General features: G+C 46.1%; 1 protein-coding gene across 1 annotated transcript; it reads left to right on the forward strand.

The window, feature by feature from the left end:
- Positions 1–11,154: 11,154 nt before the first annotated feature.
- Positions 11,155–24,620, forward strand: LOC306916001 (5-hydroxytryptamine receptor 3A-like; the record flags this gene model as incomplete). The annotated part of the gene is made up of 11 exons (XM_079493709.1): positions 11,155–11,539; positions 15,956–16,110; positions 17,732–17,776; positions 18,644–18,753; positions 20,625–20,791; positions 20,989–21,143; positions 21,257–21,467; positions 22,683–22,838; positions 23,014–23,091; positions 23,125–23,159; positions 23,349–24,620. The coding sequence occupies 11 exons, from the start codon at positions 11,155–11,157 to the stop codon at positions 23,577–23,579; spliced, it is 1,728 nt and encodes a 575-aa protein (XP_079349835.1). The 3' UTR covers positions 23,580–24,620.
- Positions 24,621–25,236: the final 616 nt, after the last annotated feature.

The following is a 25,236-nucleotide window of genomic DNA, read 5'->3' on the forward strand; positions in this document are numbered from 1 at the left end:
CCTCCAGCATAAAGACACTGTGTTTAAGACGTGAACATCAATGTGTTCCTTCACATCAATGTGCATCATCTTGTCCTCGTCAACGTTCCCTCCAAAGCAGTAGAGCTCGTGCTCCACTGCTACAGCAGCAGCACTGTCTCCCACTGGCACCCCCTTCTGTCCACTCACTGCCCAGTGCATCTCTCTCTGTCTCTCTCTCTCTTTGTCTCTCTCTCTCTGTCTCTCTCTCTCTCTCTCTCTGTGTCTCTCTCTCTCTCTCTACCGTCTCTTCGCCACAGGGTCCCTGGTTCGCAGCCCCTCGGCCCAAAGTGTTGAAATGTCCCCCCGAGACGCCAAGACGCTTAACCCCCAACCACTATAGCGCTCACTGCTTCTATTTATTGTTAGGACGGGAAAACACAGGGGACCAAAACTTCAAGCTTATAAATGCAAATATACAGAGGCAAAAAACACTCAACAATAATAAGAATGGAAGGATTGTAATTATTGTGGGCTCGTCTGTATTCGCGTCCAAAGCTGTCTCTCTCTCTACAACCAGTAAAGCTGTCTCTCTCTCTCTCTCTCTCTACAACCACGTTGATTATTGTGGGCTCGTCTGTACTCGCGTCCAACGCTGTCTCTCTCTCTACAACCACGTTGATTATTGTGGGCTCGTCTGTACTCGCGTCCAACGCTGTCTCTCTCTCTACAACCACGTTGATTATTGTGGGCTCGTCTGTACTCGCGTCCAACGCTGTCTCTCTCTCTACAACCACGTTGATTATTGTGGGCTCGTCTGTACTCGCGTCCAACGCTGTCTCTCTCTCTCTGCAACCACAGGAATTATTGTGGGCTCGTCTGTACTCGCGTCCAACGCTGTCTCTCTCTCTCTGCAACCACAGTAAAGCATCCTGTAACGTCTTATAAAGGCTGCTCAGGACTCCGGCGACGTCGCGCACACACAACACAAACTGTCGCCACGACTACCTAACATCGAACCACTCCATTGGTCTGCTTTTAGTATAACTGTAAACCAGTGGCTCCCAAAGCGGGGTCCGATAGTTTGGAACCAAATGGACCCTTATGGGTCTGTATACTCAGAGTGTACAAATGGAACCAAATGGACCCTCATGGGTCTGTAAGTCTGAGAGTGTACAAATGGAACCAAATGGACCCTGATGGGTCTGTAACTCTGAGAGTGTACAAATGGAACCAAATGGACCCTCATGGGTCTGTAAGTCTGAGAGTGTACAAATGGAACCAAATGGACCCTTATGGGTGTGTAACTCTGAGAGTGTACAAATGGAACCAAATGGACCCTTATGGGTCTGTAACTCTGAGAGTGTACAAATGGAACCAAATGGACCCTTATGGGTCTGTAACTTTGAGAGTGTACAAATGGAACCAAATGGACCCTTATGGGTCTGTAACTCTGAGAGTGTACAAATGGAACCAAATGGACCCTCATGGGTCTGTAAGTCTGAGAGTGTACAAATGGAACCAAATGGACCCTTACGGGCCTGTGGCTCTGAGAGTGTACAAATTGAACCAAATGGACCCTTATGGGTGTGTAACTCTGAGAGTGTACAAATGGAACCAAATGGACCCTTATGGGTCTGTAACTCTGAGCTCTGAGAGTGTACAAATGGAACCAAATGGACCCTTATGGGTCTGTAACTCTGCGAGTGTACTTTGCTTCCCAAAGTGGGGTCCGATAGTTTGGAACCAAACCCGTATGGGTCTGGGATTCTGTTTGATGGTTGCTTTCCTTATCCTGTTCGCTCTGTAAAGCTGTCATCATATAGAACACTTCAATTACAGATGTGACTACATATATATAACTCTGAGAGTGTACAAATGGAACCAAATGGACCCGTTAGGGTTAGATACACTCCCAGACAGTTAAATTAACATTGATTTTACAATATAAATTGGGGGTCCCAGAGATAGAAATGCCATTAAATGGGGGTCCGTAGACTAATGCATGTCAAACTGGGGGTCGAGAATCTGGTTGAGAATCACGGGTTGAGAATCACTGCTAGAGCCGTAAAAATCTCCTCGTATGGGGGTCCCTGGAATATCATTTAAAATGGGGGTCTGTGGGCTAATTGGTGTCAATTTGGGGGTCCTTGACATGAAAAGGTTTGGGAACCACTGCTCTATAGCATGACTTACAGTCAGAGTAGTTCAATTCCCACAGAACGGTGCAATCTTGCACTTATCATTATGATGAAGCACTTAAAGCCCTATGAATGATATGGGACGGGTAACCACAGGTCCCTCTCAGGGCTCAATGCTATAGTGTCTTTTCTGGTTTCGACAATATAGCCGATCGTCAAGCTCACCCGGTGTCGCAGCGTTGACGCGGTGTGAGCTTGTCGATCTGCTGTTTTCCTAATGAAAGCCTTCCCCAGCAATAAGGATGCTGGGGGTTAAGTTTAACACATTCTGGGCGGGAATCCCTTTTGGTGTTTTAAGGGTTATGTTATACTTTAGCTATGAAATAGCAGATCTACAAGCTCGTAGCGCGGCACCGAGTGCCGCGCTACGAACTTGTAGGTCTGTTATTTTTGAAAAATCATGAAAATGTGGCACAAATCTTTGAATGTATATTCTTTCAGAGCGTTTTTAACTCAAATATTTGCTTCTGGGGGGGTCCATGGAACAACATATTTTCAAATGGGGATCGGCGGCCAATTTCATATATTTTTGGGGGTCCTTGACATGAAAATGTTTGAGAACCACTGACATAGAAACATAGGGTTTTTCAGAAAACTGTCAGGATTTAGAAGGCATTAGTAGAATCGTCCTCAGGTCTAAATGGGTTAATTACGCTAATCGCCACCGGCAGTGAAATGACATGATGTGTGGTGCATGTTGGCCCTGCCCTCTCCTCTGTTGTGGATCACTGCATGTCAGGAGACGGCTGGGAACCAACTGCTGATTGATACAAGCAGCAATATAGTTTAGTTTAGCCCATACGCGACGCTTGTAAGGAGAAGTTACAATGCTTGTTCGTTTGGCTTTCCTGCTCATCTTCACAGGTAAGACACGTTTATGAATTACTATATGCGTGTGTGCAAAAGGGAGTTCCGACCACGCCTCGAGACGGTGGGCAGGCTAACCCGGTGCATCTCAGAGGGTGGGCAGGCTAACCCGGTGCATCTCAGAGGGTGGGCAGGCTAACCCGGTGCATCTCAGAGGGTGGGCAGGCTAACCCGGTGCATCTCAGAGGGTGGGCAGGCTAACCCGGTGCATCTCAGAGGGTGGGCAGGCTAACCCGGTGCATCTCAGAGGGTGGGCAGGCTAACCCGGTGCATCTCAGAGGGTGGGCAGGCTAACCTGGTGCATCTCAGAGGGTGGGCAGGCTAACCCGGTGCATCTCAGAGGGTGGGCAGGCTAACCCGGTGCATCTCAGAGGGTGGGCAGGCTAACCCGGTGCATCTCAGAGGGTGGGCAGGCTAACCTGGTGCATCTCAGAGGGTGGGCAGGCTAACCTGGTGCATCTCAGAGGGTGGGCAGGCTAACCCGGTGCATCTCAGAGGGTGGGCAGGTATAGGAAGGAAGGAAGGCACTGGAGCAACTCAGACAGTTTAACTTTAAGCCCTTATTTTATTCACAGGGTGCAAGTAAACATTGACAACGTTTCGATGTATCGGCCACTCGTCAGGATGACCTGATGAAGATGTATGTCTGTATGTATGTAGGCTATGTAGTATATGTAGGCCTATGCACCGTCTTGTGAATTTGTGTTCTGCATGTTAGTGTTAACTGTTAATTGTGTTGACTGACAATTTAGTCAACTGAGACTATAGACTAAGACTAAACCATTTCAGATGACTAAAACTAAATGGTGTATTATTTAAAAGACTAAGACTAAAAACAGAATTTGCTGTCAAAATGTACACATGGATCAAGGTTATTTATTGATACTCAAATTAAAACAAGGCATGTTTTATATTAAACAAGGCATGTTTTATATTGTATTGTAACTATATTAAATCTGTACTGTGTCTGTACTGCACATTCAAAGCAAACATTTATCCTTTTTTAAAGTCTAAAAGACTAAGACTAGACTGAGACTGTAACATATGTTGATACTGTATGCTTATACTGAGACATTTTCATCAGGTCACACAGATTCTGACCTGATGAAGGTCAAAGGTCAAGGTTCAGTTTCTCCCCTGAGCAAGCAAGCCAGCTCTATTAGCTCATTGGTAAAGAATCTGCTTTTTTGTTACCATCTGTAAGTCCGGGAGCTAGGCCCAGCCCTCATACTAATTTTTGCTACCTTTTTTTTCCACTATAATTTCCTGTTAGCATATACCTTGGGCCATCTCAAAATGAAAGGACTACCCCCAACTCGGGGCCGTTTGGTTTCAGGGGCCCCAAAACCACTTTTTTGGTATATGTCTCTGGCGAAATTGTGTAAAGGCAAATACAAATTCACTAAAATTACATAAATACACATGGAAGTGTGAAGTTTGGCATGGAGTATCCTGACACATAGGGGTATGTAGCAGAATAGGATTCTGGGGCTATCTACCATTGTATTCTTAAATATGACCTACATCATCTCCAGAAACACAAAAATATATACTGTCCGCTTAACAAATAACAACAAAGATGGTTATTTTCCAGCACATTATGGTGAATATCACTGCCTCACTTGTATATAGAAAACGTCCCTTATCCTTTCTGTAGCCAAAAGTCTGCACTATACCTCAAATCGGTGAATATTGTATATTCAGTCAGTATCAGCTATAGGCCTACTTTTAGAATGAAATGAATGAATGACTGGGTTTGAACTGACATGAACTCCACATTATGGAATATTTCTTGCTGTTTCGTACTTTTTTTTTGTCCCCGCTAACATTTTTATGTAAATTAGTGCCGCCATTATCGAAAAATCTATTTTCAATATATAATTCAGCCAATATTGCACTTAAATGAACAAATAAGGTGTCTAGACCTACCGGTATGTTTTGAGGGTCAAGGATCTCAGTGAAACTATTCTTAAAGTGACCACATATCTTTACAAATATGGTATCTAGACAGATGCTGCATTTTAAAGCGAGCTTTATAGCAGTGGTTTTCAACCCTTTTCATATCAGGGTCCATTATTTGTTTTGTCATTTGAGCCACGGACCATTTGAGCCACGGACCATTTGAGCCACGGACCATTTGAGCCACGGACCATTTGAGCCACGGACCATTTGAGCCACGGACCACCATTTGAGCCACGGACCGTTTGAGCCACGGACCATTTGAGCCACGGACCATTTGAGCCACGGACCATTTGAGCCACGGACCATTTGAGCCACGGACCATTTGAGCCACGGACCATTTGAGCCACGGACCATTTGAGCCACGGACCATTTGAGCCACGGACCACCATTTGAGCCACGGACCGTTTGAGCCACGGACCATTTGAGCCACGGACCATTTGAGCCACGGACCATTTGAGCCACGGACCATTTGAGCCACGGACCATTTGAGCCACGGACCATTTGAGCCACGGACCGTTTGAGCCACGGACCATTTGAGCCACGGACCACCATTTGAGCCACGGACCGTTTGAGCCACGGACCATTTGAGCCACGGACCATTTGAGCCACGGACCACCATTTGAGCCACGGACCGTTTGATGACATTTAGTCTCAGACCCAAAACGTATTTTTGTCGTCGTCGGATTGGATTTTGTCCACAATTCCATAATGTATTGATGTTGGTAGTGGTGCTATAGGAGAGATAACAGTCGTTCAAAATAACAATTATTCTACTGTGTACTGTTAGTGACATATTTGCCTATACGAGTGTGTACAGGGCAGAATACTGTAATGGATTGTGTGACTGTATGTATTTAGTTCAGCATAGTGCAGGCCATTATTACTATAATGTGTATACTGCCATATACTATTGTTCATTATTCTAACAATGCAGATGTTTAACAATAATTTAACTCTTGGTCCATTTGGTTTCATTTTACGCTCTCAAGAGTTAAAGATCTAATAAGGGTCCATTTGGTTACCAACTCTCCATCATTTAGCTGGGGACCACCTGGAACCCCCTCAAGGACCACTGGTGGTTCCCGGACCACTGGTTGAAAACCACTGCTTTATAGCATAATTATAGCGTTAAGCGTAACATCGTACAAAAAGCATCATCAGTATGAATAATAGCTATACGGCAGTATACACATTATAGAATGGCCTGCAGTACACAATGCATACAGTCACACAATCCATTACAGTATTCCACCCTGTACACACTCACAGGCAAGCAACAGTGTACAAACAGTGACCACCCTGACCCTATATACACTAGCCTGCACCATGCTGAACAAAATGCACAGTCACATTAATCAGTCATCGTGTTCATAGAACTCGCTTCTTCTTCTTCTTCTTCATCTTCTTGTCCATACTCTCCAGTGACAAGGAGATCAGCCAGTCAGGTTGGTAGGACTGGACTGCAGGACCACACTGGATTCAACCCCCCCCTGCCCTTCATCATAGGGGTTTGGTTTTTCCACAATAGCTTCATCAGCTCGCTTGTATAAGTTAACATTAACGTTTAAGAATAGAAGAGAACCTTGACCATCAAAACATAGTGACACCTTCTACGCCAGGGAGGAGTACAGTACAGCCCCTGAAACCAAACGCCCCCGAGTTGGGGGTGGTCCCTTCATTTTGAGATGGCCCAAGGTATATGCTAACAGGACATTATAGTGAAAAAAAGGTAGCAAACATTTGTATGAGGGGTGGGCCTAGCTCCCGGACTACCTGTGATGTCACAATAAAACGGATTCTATAAAAAAAACATGTTCAAATCTGGGGTAAGAGAGAACAGTTAAATTTACACTTAAGCAGCTCTAGAGGAAGAGAAATATCTCACATCTAGTTCTCAATCATTCCAACATAATAGTAGTATAGTTGTCTCCACCAGGCCTAAGTCATGGGGAGAGTGTATGTTTTGCACTCCGTCCGTCCGTCCGTCCGTGTGTGTGTGTGTGTGTGTCCATCCGTCCGTGTGTGTGTGTGTCTGTCCGTCCGTCCGTCCGTGTGTCCGTCCGTCCATGTGTGTGTGTCCGTCCGTCCGTCCGTCCATGTGTGTGTGTGTGTGTGTGTGTGTGTCTGTCCGTCCGTCCGTCCATATGTGTGTGTGGGTCTGTCCGTCCGTCCGTGTGTGTCTGTGTGTGTGTGTGTGTCCGTCCATCCGTCTGTACAGTTAAACTCCGGCACCGTTATTCCGGTCGATGTCAAATTTTGCACACAGACTCCCTGGATGCCAACGATGAAACTCTGCCCCAAGTTTTCCAGAACGGCCTGGTATAGTGCCACATTTTGTGATATTGCTCCTCCAGATTCTGTCCAAAAATCCCGCAAATCGTTACACACTATCTTTATAGTCATGTGTTCAAGCCGGATCTGTCCGATATTTCATATTCCATCCTAATTGGCTAACATTGGCTTTCAAAGTTGGCAGGATTGGCCCGTTTTGAACAAAAAGCCTCAAATCATGAACGCAGCGTGCAATTTACGCGAAATCTTTCAAGGACTTTCCTACTAGGCTGAGGAATATATCCCACCCTTTTCACATTGGCCACCAACAGGTGGATTTTTGAAAGGTCAAAGGTCACGTCTCACCTCATGATCTGACACAGATTCTGACCTGATGAAGGTCAAAGGTCAAGGTTCAGTTTCTCCCCTGAGCAAGCAAGCCGGAATCTGCTTTTTTGTTACCATCTGTAAGTCCGGGAGCTAGGCCCAGCCCTCATACTCATTTTTGCTACCTTTTTTTCACTATTATTTCCTGTTAGCATATACCTTGGGCCATCTCAAAATGAAGGGACCACCCCCAACTCGGGGCCGTTTGGTTTCAGGGGCCCCAAAACCACTTTTTTGGTACATGTCTCTGGCGAAATTGTGTAAAGGCAAATAAAAAATCACTAAAATTACATAAATACACATGGAAGTGTGAAGTTTGGCATGGAGTATCCTGACACATAGGGGTAAGTAGCAGAATAGGATTCTGGGGCTATCTACCATTGTATTCTTAAATATGACCTACATCATCTCCAGAAACACAAAAAGATATACTGTCCGCTTATAACAACAAAGATGGTTATTTTCCAGCACATTATGGTGAATATCACTGCCTCACTTGAATATAGAAAACTTCCCTTATCCTTTCTGTAGCCAAAAGTCTGCAGTATACCTCAAATCGGTGAAAATTGTATATTCAGTCAGTATCAGCTATAGGCCTACTTTTAGAATGAAATTAATGAATGACTGGGTTTGAACTGACACATTATGGAATATTTCTTCCTGTTTCGTACTTTTTAAAAGTTTTCTCCCCGCTACCATTTTTATGCAAATTAGTGCCGCCATTATCGAAAAATCTATTTTCAATTATATAATTCAGCCAATATTGCACTTAAATGAACAAATAAGGTGTCTAGACCTACCGGTATGTTTTGAGGGTCAAGGATCTCAGTGAAACTATTCTTAAAGTGACCACATATCTTTACAAATATGGTATCTAGACAGATGCTGCATTTTAAAGCGAGCTTTATAGCAGTGGTTTTCAACCCTTTTCATATCAGGGTCCATTATTTGTTTTGTCATTTGAGCCACGGACCATTTGAGCCACGGACCATTTGAGCCACGGACCATTTGAGCCACGGACCATTTGAGCCACGGACCATTTGAGCCACGGACCACCATTTGAGCCACGGACCGTTTGAGCCACGGACCATTTGAGCCACGGACCATTTGAGCCACGGACCACCATTTGAGCCACGGACCGTTTGAGCCACGGACCATTTGAGCCACGGACCACCATTTGAGCCACGGACCGTTTGAGCCACGGACCATTTGAGCCACGGACCACCATTTGAGCCACGGACCGTTTGATGACATTTAGTCTCAGACCCAAAACGTATTTTTGTCGTCGTCGGATTGGATTTTGTCCACAATTCCATAATGTATTGATGTTGGTAGTGGTGCTATAGGAGAGATAACAGTCGTTCAAAATAACAATTATTCTACTGTGTACTGTTAGTGACATATTTGCCTATACGAGTGTGTACAGGGCAGAATACTGTAATGGATTGTGTGACTGTATGTATTTAGTTCAGCATAGTGCAGGCCATTATTACTATAATGTGTATACTGCCATATACTATTGTTCATTATTCTAACAATGCAGATGTTTAACAATAATTTAACTCTTGGTCCATTTGGTTTCATTTTACGCTCTCAAGAGTTAAAGATCTAATAAGGGTCCATTTGGTTACCAACTCTCCATCATTTAGCTGGGGACCACCTGGAACCCCCTCAAGGACCACTGGTGGTTCCCGGACCACTGGTTGAAAACCACTGCTTTATAGCATAATTATAGCGTTAAGCGTAACATCGTACAAAAAGCATCATCAGTATGAACAATAGTAGGCTATACGGCAGTATACACATTATAGAATGGCCTGCAGTACAAAATACATACAGTCACACAATCCATTACAGTATTCCACCCTGTACACACTCACAGGCAAGCAACAGTGTACAAACAGTGACCACCCTGACCCTATATACACTAGCCTGCAGCATGCAGAACAAAATGCACAGTCACATTAATCAGTCATCGTGTTCATATAACTCGCTTCTTCTTCTTCTTCATCTTCTTGTCCATACTCTCCAGTGACAAGGAGATCAGCCAGTCAGGTTGGCAGGACCACACTGGATTCAACCCATCCCTGCCCTTCATCATAGGGGTTTGGTTTTTCCACAATAGCTTCATCAGCTCGCTTGTATAAGTTAACGTTTAAGAATAGAAGAGAACCTTGACCATCAAAACATAGTGACACCTTCTACGCCAGGGAGGAGTACAGTACAGCCCCTGAAACCAAACGCCCCCGAGTTGGGGGTGGTCCCTTCATTTTGAGATGGCCCAAGGTATATGCTAACAGGAAATTATAGTGAAAAAAAGGTAGCAAAAATTAGTATGAGGGGTGGGCCTAGCTCCCGGACTACCTGTGATGTCACAATAAAACGGATTCTATTAAAAAAAACAAAAACAAAAAACAATCTGGGGTAAGAGAGAACAGTTAAATTTACATTTAGGCAGCTCTAGAGGAAGAGAAATATCTCACATCTAGTTCTCAATCATTCCAACATAATAGTAGTATAGTTGTCTCCACCAGGCCGAAGTCATGGGGAGAGTGTATGTTTTGCACTCCGTCCGTCCGTCCGTGTGTGTGTGTGTGTGTGTCCATCCGTCCGTGTGTGTGTGTGTCTGTCCGTCCGTCCGTGTGTCCGTCCGTCCATGTGTGTGTGTGTGTGTCCATCCGTCCGTGTGTGTGTGTGTCTGTCCGTCCGTCCGTCCGTCCGTCCGTCCATGTGTGTGTGTCCGTCCGTCCGTCCGTGTGTGTGTGTGTGTGTGTGTGTGTGTCTGTCCGTCCGTCCGTCCATATGTGTGGGTGGGTCTGTCCGTCCGTCCGTCCGTGTGTGTCTGTGTGTGTGTGTGTGTGTCCGTCCATCCGTCTGTACAGTTAAACTCCGGCACCGTTATTCCGGTCGATGCCAAATTTTGCACACAGACTCCCTGGATGCCAACGATGAAACTCTGCCACAAGTTTTCCATAACGGCCTGGTATAGTGCCACATTTTGTGATATTGCTCCTCCAGATTCTGTCCAAAAATCCCGCAAATCGTTACACACTATCTTTATAGTCATGTGTTCAAGCCGGATCTGTCCGATATTTCATATTCCATCCTAATTGGCTAACATTGGCTTTCAAAGTTGGCAGGATTGGCCCGTTTTGAACAAAAAGCCTCAAATCATGAACGCAGCGTGCAATTTACGCGAAATCTTTCAAGGACTTTCCTACTAGGCTGAGGAATATATCCCACCCTTTTCACATTGGCCACCAACAGGTGGATTTTTGCAAAACACATTTTTGGAACAAAATGCATCAAATCATCCAAGGCGTAAAAATAAATGGCACCCTTTTCACATTGGCCTATTATAGCACCACCAGGAGACCATAACCTGACCTTCCCTGGTCAAAATGTAATCAATACAGATTAAATTGCGATCATGCTAGCGTCCATAGTATTAAACTAAATGTTCATGGTGTCATCAGGCTCAGCAGATTCATTGACTGCAGCACCGATGATGCCATCCCAAAACCCTCCCAATGACGTGATGCTATCCCAGACCCCAGCCAATGACGTGATGCCACCCCAGACCCCAGCCAATGACGTGATGCCATCCCAGACCCCACCCAATGACATGATGCCATCCCAGACTCCAGCCAATGACGTGATGCCACCATCCCAGAACCCAGCCAATGACATGATGCCACCATCTCAGACCCCACCCAATGATGTGAAGCCCTCCCAGACCCCAGCCAATGACGTGATGCCACCATCCCAGAACCCACCCAATGACGTGAAGCCACCACAGACAACAGCCAATGATGTGAAGCCACCACAGACTCCAGCCAATGACGTGAAGCCATCCCACACCCCAGCCAATGTTTTGGATCCAGCTGAAGGCGGTGAGTAGAATGACAGACAACATATAAACGTCACAATGGAAAATAGCTATTCTCTCTTTACCTACAATACCTGTCAATTAAATTTACAACGCTAAGTACACTAAGTATACCATTAGGTTTAGCACCACAAGCTTGATCAGTCTGTTAGTGTCCCTTGTGTTGATGTCAGGGAGGTAGCCTGGCTCCAGCCCTGATGTCAGGGAGGTAGCCTGGCTCCAGCCCTGATGTCAGGGAGGTAGCCTGGCTCCAGCCCTGATGTCAGGGAGGTAGCCTGGCTCCAGCCCTGATGTCAGGGAGGTAGCCTGGCTCCAGCCCTGATGTCAGGGAGGTAGCCTGGCTCCAGCCCTGATGTCAGGGAGGTAGCCTGGCTCCAGCCCTGAATCGCTACCCACACTAATTAAAAAAGGTGTTCTGGCGATTCAGGTCTGGTGACTCGGCCTATGGCGGGTTAGGGTTAGGGTCAGGTCTGGTGACTCGGCCTATGGTGGGTTAGGGTTAGGGTCAGGTCTGGTGACTCGGCCTATGGTGGGTTAGGGTTAGGGTCAGGTCTGGTGACTCGGCCTATGGCGGGTTAGGGTCAGGTCTGGTGACTCGGCCTATGGTGGGTTAGGGTTAGGGTCAGGTCTGGTGACTCGGCCTATGGCGGGTTAGGGTCAGGTCTGGTGACTCGGCCTATGGTGGGTTAGGGTTAGGGTCAGGTCTGGTGACTCGGCCTATGGCGGGTTAGGGTCAGGGTCAGGTCTGGTGACTCGGCCTATGGCGGGTTAGGGTCAGGTCTGGTGACTCGGCCTATGGCGGGTTAGGGTCAGGTCTGGTGACTCGGCCTATGGCGGGTTAGGGTCAGGTCTGGTGACTCGGCCTATGGCGGGTTAGGGTCAGGTCTGGTGACTCGGCCTATGGTGGGTTAGGGTTAGGGTCAGGTCTGGTGACTCGGCCTATGGCGGGTTAGGGTTAGGGTCAGGTCTGGTGACTCGGCCTATGGCGGGTTAGGGTCAGGTCTGGTGACTCGGCCTATGGCGGGTTAGGGTTAGGGTCAGGTCTGGTGACTCGGCCTATGGCGGGTTAGGGACAGGTCTGGTGACTCGGCCTATGGCGGGTTAGGGTCAGGTCTGGTGACTCGGCCTATGGCGGGTTAGGGTCAGGTCTGGTGACTCGGCCTATGGCGGGTTAGGGTCAGGTCTGGTGACTCGGCCTATGGCGGGTTAGGGTTAGGGTCAGGTCTGGTGACTTGGCCTATGGCGGGTTAGGGTCAGGTCTGGTGACTCGGCCTATGGCGGGTTAGGGTTAGGGTCAGGTCTGGTTACTCGGCCTATGGCGGGTTAGGGTTAGGGTCAGGTCTGGTGACTCGGCCTATGGCGGGTTAGGGTCAGGTCTGGTGACTCGGCCTATGGCGGGTTAGGGTCAGGTCTGGTGACTCGGCCTATGGTGGGTTAGGGTTAGGGTCAGGTCTGGTGACTCGGCCTATGGCGGGTTAGGGTTAGGGTCAGGTCTGGTGACTCGGCCTATGGCGGGTTAGGGTCAGGTCTGGTGACTCGGCCTATGGCGGGTTAGGGTTAGGGTCAGGTCTGGTGACTCGGCCTATGGCGGGTTAGGGTTAGGTCTGGTGACTCGGCCTATGGCGGGTTAGGGTCAGGTCTGGTGACTCGGCCTATGGCGGGTTAGGGTCAGGTCTGGTGACTCGGCCTATGGCGGGTTAGGGTTAGGGTCAGGTCTGGTTACTCGGCCTATGGCGGGTTAGGGTTAGGGTCAGGTCTGGTGACTCGGCCTATGGCGGGTCAGGTCTGGTGACTCGGCCTATGGCGGGTTAGGGTCAGGTCTGGTTACTCGGCCTATGGCGGGTTAGGGTTAGGGTCAGGTCTGGTGACTCGGCCTATGGCGGGTTAGGGTCAGGTCTGGTGACTCGGCCTATGGCGGGTTAGGGTCAGGTCTGGTGACTCGGCCTATGGCGGGTTAGGGTCAGGTCTGGTGACTCGGCCTATGGCGGGTTAGGGTTAGGGTCAGGTCTGGTGACTCGGCCTATGGCGGGTTAGGGTCAGGTCTGGTGACTCGGCCTATGGCGGGTTAGGGTCAGGTCTGGTGACTCGGCCTATGGCGGGTTAGGGTTAGGGTCAGGTCTGGTGACTCGGCCTATGGCGGGTTAGGGTCAGGTCTGGTGACTCGGCCTATGGCGGGCCTATAGTCTCGATCGAAGATCTGATCACAGCAGCTGATTGGCCATCAGCGCCGTCACTCGATGACGTCAAACAACAGACATGGCTCCTCCCACTGTGGTAACCTGAGACCGTATCGATCTGGCTATATTAAATCGCCCTATGATAAATAGTTTCTTTACAAAAAATTTGATTTTAGAAGCATTATCATCTGAGATATTTTACAACAATGATTGACAACGATGTCATCTGCCTTGCTACTATTTTGATTGGTTGGTGTGAACCAATCGGCTGCCGCATTGGCAACAACGCCCATCCCAGAAACGTCTGCCGTGGGAAGGGCTTTCAATCTGAATGATGAAGTGAAACAGAATGACAAATCAGACCCATCTGAAGTGAGTGGTGCTGTGCTGTGCTGTGCTGTGCTGTGCTGTGCTGTGCTGTGCTGTGCTGTGCTGTGCTGTGCTGTGCTGTGCTGTGCTGTACAAGCCCTCCTCCCTGGCCTGTGTGTGTCTGTGTGTTAGACTGTGCAACAGTGACACTTGGTGGTGAACAAACGCTATATGTCTATAGGAGTGGTTGCACCACTCAAAACGTGTCAGGCAAACAGGGAGGGCCTTATAGCTGTCACATGTCATTATGTCTGCCAACGCTCTTAGTATTAGAATTCATAATGGCCTCTCAATGACCACCACAGCTAATGGATAGCTGTCCCTGTGTGTGTGTGTGTGTGTGTGTGTGTGTGTGTGTGTGTGTGTGTGTGTGTGTGTGTGTGTGTGTGTGTGTGTGTGTGTGTGTGTGTGTGTGTGTGTGTGTGTGTGTGTGTGTGTGTGTGTGTGTGTGTGTGTGTGTGTGTGTGTGGTGCATGACTGAAGTGCCGTTCGCACAGAGCACTAGAACAGCGGTTCCCAAAGTGGGGTCCGGGGACCCCCAGAGGTACTTGAGGGAGTTCCAGGGGGGACCCAGCTAAATGATCATTTGGAACCAAATGGACCCTAATGGGTCTGTAACTCAGAGAGCGTACAAATGGAACCAAATGGACCTTAATGGGTCCATTTTGTTCCATTTGTACGCTCTCTGAGTTAAATTAGCATTGATTTTACAATATAAATTGGGGTAATGAATTGGGGTCCATTAAATGGGGGTCCGTAGACTAATGCATGTCAAACTGGGGGACCTTGAAATTAAACAGGTTGAGAATCACTGCTAGAGTCGTAAGAATCTTCTCTTATGGGGGTCCCTGGCATGTCTTTTCAAATGGGGGTCCGTGGGGCTAATTAGTGTCAATTTGGGGGTCCTTGACATGAATAAGTTTGGGAACCACTGCACTAGAACTCTACCACAGTACGCTCTAGCCAACACTAACTCTGGACTGGCATCACGACTCAAACATCAGACCAGTCTAACTCTGGACTCTGGCATCACGACTCAAACATCAGACCAGTCTAACTCATGTTGCTATAATTAGGTGATGTAATGGTGATGTAAAACAAACGGTGACAAAACAAACATTACATTCTCTTTATTGTTAAATGACATTTAATGTTTGTGTTAGGGACAAGATGACGTAAATGTTCCCTTCATTGTCAATGGCGTTTTTAAAACAAACATTGAACTGAAAACAAACATTAAACCTGTATATAGGAGGGGCTGGTGCCCGTCAAAAATATTACACACATAAACCCCAGGAAAGTGTTTCTTGTGTCCTAAACATCATTAAAATAAGCTCTGGTTGCAAAAGGGGTGAAGACGTGAATTGGCCCTTTGACTGTTTCTACAGCTGGCGTTTCCTCTGAGCAGGGCTGTAGTTACTGTGTGTCTCCACTGAGCGGGCAAATCCTGACAGTTTTCTGAAAAACCCATGTTTCTATGCGAGTCGTTTAGTTTAGTTTATTTAGGATCCCCATTAGCTGTTACACCTGGCAACAGCTATTCTTCCTGGGGTCCTCACAGAATTTTCATGTCAAGGACCCCCAGAAATAATAATAATTGGCCGCGGACCCCCATCTGAAAATATGTTGCTATACAGGGATCCCCACAGAAGCAAAGATTTGAGTTAAAAACGTTCGCTCTGAAAGAATATATTCAAGACTTGCACCACATTTTCACGATTATTCAAAAATAGCAGGTCTACAAGCTCGTAGCGTGGCACTCCGTGGCGCGCTACGAGCTTGTAGATCTGCTATTTTTCAATAGCTAAAGCATAACATAATGCTTAAAACACCAAAAGGGGTTCCCGCCCTGAATGAGTTAACTGTTTCTACAGCTGGTGTTCCCTCTGAGCGGGGCTGCAGTTACCGTGACGTTTTGACCCACCTGGACCTGGACAGCCAGCGGTACAAGGCCACGCGACCCGTCCGCCACCACGCGACACCCACCCAGGTTTTCATAATTGTCGCCGTGGAAGCCATTTTGGACGTGGTGAGTGAACTGAACGCCGTGTTTTCAAGGCATTATGGACGTGGTGAGTGAACGAACGTGGTGTTTTCAAGGCATTATGGACGTGGTGAGTGAACTGAACGCCGTGTTTTCAAGGCATTATGGACGTGGTGAGTGAACGAACGTGGTGTTTTCAAGGCATCCCGCATGGAGCGCTGACGTTGAGAGAAGAAATGCAAACAAGCAGAACCAGTGGTGGGAAATAGGGGTGCACGATTATGAAATTATGACCGATATCCGAAGGGTCATATCTGCCCATACCGAAGGGTCATATCTGCCCATACCGAAGGGTCATATCTGCCCATACCGAAGGGTCATATCTGCCCATACCGAAGGGTCATATCTGCCCATACCGAAGGGTCATATCTGCCCATACCGAAGGGTCATATCTGCCCATACCGAAGGGTCATATCTGCCCATACCGAAGGGTCATATCTGCCCATACCGAAGGGTCATATCTGCCCATACCGAAGGGTCATATCTGCCCATACCGAAGGGTCATATCTGCCCATACCGAAGGGTCATATCTGCCCATACCGAAGGGTCATATCTGCCCATACCGATTCTGACCGATTCCGATATTATACAGATTATGCTGCCTTCAAACATTAGAAATACTGGCGGGTGGGAGACTGGGGTTCAATCCCCGCTCCTGCGCATCACTATAGAGTGTCGCAGTCCCGCCCCCTACCACCAGGGCCCAGGAAATGATTCTCCGTTCATTTTCCTCATAGACATTTCAGAAAGTATTTATTTAAAGACCCTTTAAGCGTCGTACAAAGCCAACTCTCTCTCGTGACAAAAAGTGACAGAGTCATTGACATTGCGTCAATAACCCGCACTAAGAGAAGTGAGCACATTACACCTGTCCTTGCGACACTTCATTGGTTACCTGTAAGTTTTAGAATTTAATTTAAGATTGTATTACTTGTTTTTAAAGCTCTAAATGGTCAAGCACCTGCTTACATCTGTAATGTTTTAACTCCCTACAAGCCTGGCTGCTGCCTGAGATCCTCCAGGAAAACCCTATTGAAGGTTCCAAAATCTCGCCTTATCACAAAAGGCGACCGGGCCTTTGCTGTACGGGCCCCTCGGCTGTGGAACTCACTGCCTGAGGATCTCAGGCTGGCAAACTCAGTATCCTCTTTTAAATCACGGTTAAAAACTCACCTTTATTTCACAGCATTTTTATGAGATGTTTTAATTGTGTTTCTTTTGTTTTGTTTTATTCTTATTGTATTATTTTACTGCTATTATTATCTGTAAAGCACTTTGTAAACTTGTTTTTGGAAAGGTGCTATATAAATAAAGTTATTATTATTATTAATAATATCTGTGAAAATAATCTGTATTATTTTGAGACCGATCCGATACCGATATGGCATTTTTATGGCCGATATGGCCGATTTCGATATGCTACCGAATACCGATTATATCGTGCGGCACTAGTGGAAAAACATTTCACAAGTTCAAATGTATTATTTAAAAGTATAAATTAGTAAGTTATATCAAATGTATGATAGGCCTACAGCATATTCAGTTATGTGTTGTGATACAGTAGATGACTGGACAATTCTGAATAAATTATTATGTTTATCCGTAGGTCGAGAAAGAGGGGAAATTGATTTCACGCATCTTTATTAAAATGGTGAGTTCTGATTACATACAGTGTGTAAGTATTATTATTATTACATCTCCACATTTCCCCTCCAGGTTTTCCAGCTCTGCTCTGGGATCAGCCTCGGTAGTTTGAGGTGCAGTTATAGGGCCAGTGTTGTTTTCCAGCTCTGCTCTGGGATCAGCCTCGGTAGTTTGAGGTGCAGTTATAGGGCCAGTGTTGTTTTCCAGCTCTGCTCTGGGATCAGCCTCGGTAGTTTGAGGTGCAGTTATAGGGCCAGTGTTGTTTTCCAGCTCTGCTCTGGGATCAGCCTCGGTAGTTTGAGGTGCAGTTATAGGGCCAGTGTTGTTTTCCAGCTCTGCTCTGGGATCAGCCTCGGTAGTTTGAGGTGCAGTTATAGGGCCAGTGTTGTTTTCCAGCTCTGCTCTGGGATCAGCCTCGGTAGTTTGAGGTGCAGTTATAGGGCCAGTGTTGTTTTCCAGCTCTGCTCTGGGATCAGCCTCGGTAGTTTGAGGTGCAGTTATAGGGTATAGGTTATAGTGTTGTTTTTGGCAGCACATTTAGATGTTAGTTTTAGTCATAGTCTCTTGAATAGTTTTCATTCAGTTTTTGTCACATTTTAGTCAAATGGGACATTTTAGTGTTAGTCTAGTTTTAGTCGACTAAATGTCATAAGATTTTAGTCTTTATAGAAAATAGAATGGATGAATAAATAAATAAATACAGATTTCATGTGCAGGTATGTGCTAACTGCTAATACACAGTGACAACAAAACACAGGAGTGGGGGTCAAAATCATTATAAAATAGTTAAAATAGTCGAATAGTTACAATAGAATACAATAGAATACACCTCTCTGTTATTCCTGATGTGTTTGTAATGTTCCGTCCACTGCAGAGATGGAAAGATGAGTTCATATCCTGGGATCCCTCCGAGTTCTGTGGTATCCAGCGTGTTTCTGTGCCCGGCGAGTGGGTGTGGAAGCCTGACGTCTTCATCGAAGAGAGGTATTCTGGGAATACGATATATATGATGCAGTCATGCTGCGCACCGGTGTCACAATCGGTTTTATGTTTGTTAGACATACAGGTACTAACAGTCCAACAGTCCGATGACATCGTCACTCCCGACATGCGTGGCAGGTTCAAACTAACCCGTGGCAGGTTCAAACTAATCTGTGGCAGATTAAAACTATCCCGTGGCAGGTTAAAACTAATCTGTGGCAGATTAAAACTAACCCGTGGCAGGTTAAAACTAATCTGTGGCAGGTTAAAACTAACCTGTGGCAGGTTAAAACTATCCCGTGGCAGGTTAAAACTAACCCGTGGCAGGTTAAAACTAACCTGTGGCAGGTTAAAACTAACCTGTTGCAGGTTAAAACTAACCCGTGGCAGGTTAAAACTAACCCGTGGCAGGTTAAAACTATCCTGTGGCAGGTTAAAACTATCCTGTGGCAGGTTAAAACTAACCCGTGGCAGGTTAAAACTAACCTGTGGCAGGTTAAAACTAACCCGTGGCAGGTTAAAACTAACCCATGGCAGGTTAAACCGAATATGTGGCAGGTTAAAACTATCCTGTGGCAGGTTAAAACTAATCTGTGGCAGGTTAAAACTAATCTGTGGCAGGTTAAAACTATCCTGTGGCAGGTTAAAACTATCCTGTGGCAGGTTAAAACTAACCTGTGGCAGGTTAAAACTATCCTGTGGCAGGTTAAAACGAATATGTGGCAGGTTAAAACTAATCTGTGGCAGGTTAAAACGAATCTGTGGCAGGTTAAAACTAACCCGTGGCAGGTTAAAACTAACCCGTGGCAGGTTAAAACTAACCCGTGGCAGGTTAAAACTAACCCGTTGCAGGTTAAAACTAATCTGTGGCAGGTTAAAACTAACCTGTGGCAGGTTAAAACTATCCTGTGGCAGGTTAAAACTAATCCATGGCAGGTTAAAACTAACCCGTGGCAGGTTAAAACTAACCCGTGGCAGGTTAAAACTAACCCGTGGCAGGTTAAAACTAACCTGTGGCAGGTTAAAACTAACCCGTGGCAGGTTAAAACTAACCTGTGGCAGGTTAAAACTAACCCGTGGCAGGTTAAAACTAACCCATGGCAGGTTAAAACGAATAAGTGGCAGGTTAAAACTATCCTGTGGCAGGTTAAAACTAATCTGTGGCAGGTTAAAACTAATCTGCGGCAGGTTAAAACTATCCTGTGGCAGGTTAAAACTATCCTGTGGCAGGTTAAAACTATCCTGTGGCAGGTTAAAACTATCCTGTTGCAGGTTAAAACGAATATGTGGCAGGTTAAAACTAATCTGTGGCAGGTTAAAACTATCCTGTGGCAGGTTAAAACGAATCTGTGGCAGGTTAAAACTAATCCATGGCAGGTTAAAACTAACCTGTGGCAGGTTAAAACTAATCCATGGCAGGTTAAAACTAACCTGTGGCAGGTTAAAACTAATCCATGGCAGGTTAAAACTAACCTGTGGCAGGTTAAAACTAATCCATGGCAGGTTAAAACTAACCTGTGGCAGGTTCAAACTATCCTGTGGCAGGTTAAAACGAATCTGTGGCAGGTTAAAACTAATCCATGGCAGATTAAAACAAATCTGTGGCAGGTTAAAACTAATCCATGGCAGGTTAAAACTATCCCGTGGCAGGTTAAAACGAATCTGTGGCAGGTTAAAACGAATCCATGGCAGGTTAAAACTATCCCGTGGCAGGTTAAAACTAACCTGTGGTAGGTTAAAACTAACCCGTAGCAGGTTAAAACCAACCTGTGGTTTCCTGTGAGGTTAGGTTGGGTTTTGGGTAGGATGTCGGACTCATAACTGTAGGACTGTTAGTACGTAACGTCGGACCAAACACATGCACCCTTTTCCAGGTTGGAGGATGAGAATGGACGAACCCCCTACGCCCGCCTCTACTCTGATGGGAAGGTCTATGTTAAGAACGCCGAAATGGTCGTCAGCACCTGCAGGATGAATGTCTACAAGTTCCCCTTCGACACTCAGTCCTGCAACCTGACGCTTGCCTCTGAGATATACAGATGTGAGGGAGACAACTACTTGTTTTTCTCTCTGTCTGTCTGTGTGTGTGTGTGTGTGTGTGTGTGTGCGCGTGTGCGTGTGCGTGTGCGTGTGTGCGTGCGTGCGTGCGTGCACGCGCGGTAGAGCTGGGTGATCAAATGATGTATCATTCATTCATTTGACTGCCTCTCTGTTTCTCCCTCTGTTCCGTTACACCAGCCGATGAACTGGAGCTCAAGACAATCTACAGCTCAGATTTCACCAGAAACAGATCCATGAGTGTGATGTGGGGCGAGTACGAGTGGGAGTTCGAAGACTTTTCGTACGTCCTACTCAACCAGACGCACTACAAACACCAGCAGCTTGTCTACACTGTAGGTATTCTCAAAGGCTATAGGATGATTTATACATGTTAAAACTGCTACCGTTGCAATCGTCGAATCTGTACAGCCTCTAGGCTGACCTTCTATAACATCTCCTCCTATAGATCACCGTGAAAAGGAAGGCCGTCCTCTACATTGTCAACTTCCTGTTGCCCGTCATGTTCTTCCTGTGTCTAGACGTGGCGTCTTTCCTGATCCCGGACAGCAGCGGGGAGAAGCTGAGCTTCAAGATCACCGTGCTGCTGGCCGTCACCGTTCTACAGCTCATTCTCAACGACATCCTGCCCGCCACGTCCAACAGGATGCCCATCATAGGTAACGCTCATCTCTGTTGGATTATCATTCATATTATAGACAGTATGAGCCCACAACAGCCCTGCCAGTCGTGCTCAGCTCTATTGAAACGACAGGTTGTGTGTCGCTCTGGGGAGTGGGAGATACTGCACAAAAAGCATGGGCTGAACAAATCATTTGAAAGAAGAAGAAAACGGCAGGTTAACACTTTTTTCTTCTTTGTAATTATTTGTTTGGTCCAAAACATTGTGTTTGTTGTCATGATTTGTCACGACAAGAGTTGGCTTCGTACGACAATTTACAATTTACAATTTAGGCATTTAGCAGACGCTCTTAATCCAGAGCGACTTACATTAAGCAATAACAAAAAGCATGGCATACATCACATATATAAAAAGTAGTTATCATGAATCATGCGTAAACTAAGAACGTAACAGTGGAGTATCTATGTAAACTATACATACTATACTATATAATATATTATACATGTGTACTATAAAGTGCTATGACTACATAAAGTGCAATTCTAGAGCTGTCTACGTAACAAGCTAAAAGTCTGTTTAAAATACTATCTAAGTCTACATAGTGCTATCTAAGGGGCTAGGCTAGGGCAAGTGCTACGGGCCATGGTGGAGTCTGAAGAGGTGGGTTTTCAGACTACGGCGGAAGATTGGGAGTGAGGCTGCAGTTCTGACTGCGATGGGAAGTGCATTCCATAGTTTTGGAGCCAGAAGGGAGAAGAGTTTGAAGTTTGGAGTGTGGAGCGTTGTCCCGGCGTTTTTAGTGAAGGTACCTCCAGCTTCCCTGCGTTGGCTGATCTGAGTGCGCGGGAGGGTTTGTAGGGGACGATCATACTTGTGAGATATGGGGGGGGCATGCCTTTGGTTGCTTTGAATGCCAGCATCAGAGTTTTGTATTCTGTGCGGGCAGCGACCGGGAGCCAATGGAGGGAGCGGAGAAGGGGGGAGACGTGTGAGAATTTTGGCTGGTTGAAGACCAAGCGTGCTGCGGCATTTTGGATCAGTTTGGTGGGGCTTAAGTGCACATGCCGGTAGGCGCTTAAAAGGTCTTTAAATAAATACGTTTTGAAATGTCTACGGGAAAAATGCATTGGGAACTATTTCCTGGGCCTGGCTACGTCATGAAAGGGGGCGGGACTGCAACGCTCTATACAAGTGGATAATAGTGTAGTATAATTAATACACTATTATTATTATAATTGTCTCTTGCTCACAGCGATGTACTGCATGGGGACGTTTTTCCTGATGCTGCTGAGTCTGTTGGAGACGGTCGTGGTGACGTTTCTGTTGGCAAAAGACTCCCAGAAGACAAAGACAGACAAAGACCACAACGAGAAGAAGGACGAGACAAAAGGCCGTAGCTGTGCCAGCGGTGAGACATTATTTGCAACACGGAGTTAAATACAATTATAATTGTATCTCACAAAGTCCAACATCAATGTAAATTACAAGCATAGAGAAAGAGAGAGATTTCTCTATTGTTAATGTTTCATATTATGAACTCATAAGGTGGTGTACTCATCAATCCTCTGTATGTGTCGTTCCAGAGAAGAGAAGCAAGAGCAATCTGTGCTTTTACAATGTCCCTGATGATGATGATGGTGAGGATGGTGATGGTGATGGTGGTGAGGATGGTGAGGATGGTGATGGTGAAAGAGAGACCATGCATGAGCTTCAGAGTGCGGCCGAAGAGGTTAGCATGATGTCACCATATTCACGTCACCGTGTATGTAATGAGTTTGTAGAATAATATGCACAGTAAATAAATGTACTAATTAATAATTAGTCCATGACTTTGGAAACCACGTCTCCCTCAAATCATTGTCCCAAAAAATGATAATCGAAATAATCTAATGTAATCTAATCATGTGTTGCGTTTCAGGACAGCGATCTCAAGGGGGAATCTCACGGATTCCAGGTGATCCTGGACGAGTTGAGAGATCTGGAGAAGATCCTGCGTGTGTTCCTTAAGAGCAAGGAAGATGGAGGCAGGCCTCCAGGTTACTGGACCAGAATGGCCACGAGAATCAACCAAGCGTTCTCCATTTTCTACGTGACAACAGTGATCGTGTTTCTGAGTCTTATCTTCAGAGCATGGAGTCCTGAATACTAAAACGGGACAAAAATGCTGCAGATATTGTTGACTTACTTCTCTGTTCAATGTTGAACACTTTGAACTGTAAAAACGGGAGGACGGGTTGAACTGCAGGCCTGTAGCCTGCGTTTAGACTACGACAGTATGCTGCATGTATTGTATAAGTGTGTGAGGGCTCAGGGCTGTGGCAGAGCCCTTCACCAAACCTTTCCATATTGGTCTGCATTGGTTACATCTACAATGTACGTGTCTGTAATCCACGTAACTCGAGAACCGTTCGCCCCACAGACTTTAAATTTGGCACAGGCATTCCAGACCACCACAGGGAGTGCAGAGTCGGTCAGATACACGGTTGTCCAGAACCACCACAAAAGGCTCTGGTCAGGCAAATTTATCAAATCTCGGGATCTCGTCCCTGGCTACCTGTGAGGTTGATGAAGCGATACATGGGATGATCGTCGATCAGTGCCATTTGATATTGAAAGTGCTAAGCGAGTGATGGCCTCTAGTTAAGACCTTCCTTGTCAGTCTGCTGTTATAGATTATCATTTATCATGATGTCTGCTGACTTTCTCACTGTTCGGTGGAATTAGCGTAGCGTAGCGTGTTGTGAGCTTGTCGATCGGCTATTTTCTGCGAAAGCTTTTCCCCAAAAAAATAATAACAAAGTGGAACACATCCTACCTTAGCATAGAGCCCTGAGGGCCTCCGGTCAACCGTGTGGGGTTGAAGTGGTTATTGTATGTAGACACAGTGTATGTGTATGTGGTGCATGTAGTGTATGTGTATGTGGTGCATGTAGTGCGCATGTGAATGTATTGTATTGATTGAGTCATCATCCTGCACTTAGAAACCATGCAACCAACCACGCACTCACTCACTCACTCACGCACGCACGCACGCACGCACGCACGCACGCGCACATCTGTCCTTAGAGGCGTCAGGACTGGAAAACAACATCTTCAGTCCAAGAACTATGACAGCATCGATGGACTCATTCTCCCCTAAATACACGCACGCACGCACGCACGCACGCACGCACGCACGCACGCACACACACACACACACACACACACACACATGAACTCTGATCTCTTTTCTTATGGTGCAATATCATATCTAGATGGAAGATTTCAAGATTTGTACCGTCATATTTGTCATTCTATGTATTATGCTTTGGATGTTTTTATTTGACAACAGACTATGATGACTTCACTATAAGGGACTAACAGTTTATCATGGCTGTATCATAATGTTGCTCTATCAGTATTCATTTGTTTGTTTTTTAAGTGGATGCATTAACAAATGTTGTTCCATACAGTGACAATAAACATAAATATCTTAATATCTTGTTACAGACTGCAGTCCAACAACTATATAATACTGTACAGAATATTACTGCAGGCACTCATTGTTGATAATTCAACAATCGTCATTTGCTGCTTTTAGCCCATTTCGACCTGGGAACGATTCTACAAAATGTCTTCTAAATCCTGACAGTTTTCTGAAAAGCCCATATGATGTTTCTACTGTATGTCAAGGACCCCTAGAATCATCTGTATTTTGCCACCGACCCGCATCTGGAAATATGCTGTTCCAGGGACACCCCCAAGAAGCAAAGCCAGATTTTCATGATTTTTCAAAAAATAGCAGACCTACTAGTTCATAGCGCGGC

The sequence above is a fragment of the Electrona antarctica genome (assembly GCF_951216825.1).
Source record: "Electrona antarctica genome assembly, chromosome: 22".
In the NCBI taxonomy this organism is placed as follows: Eukaryota; Metazoa; Chordata; class Actinopteri; order Myctophiformes; family Myctophidae; genus Electrona; species Electrona antarctica.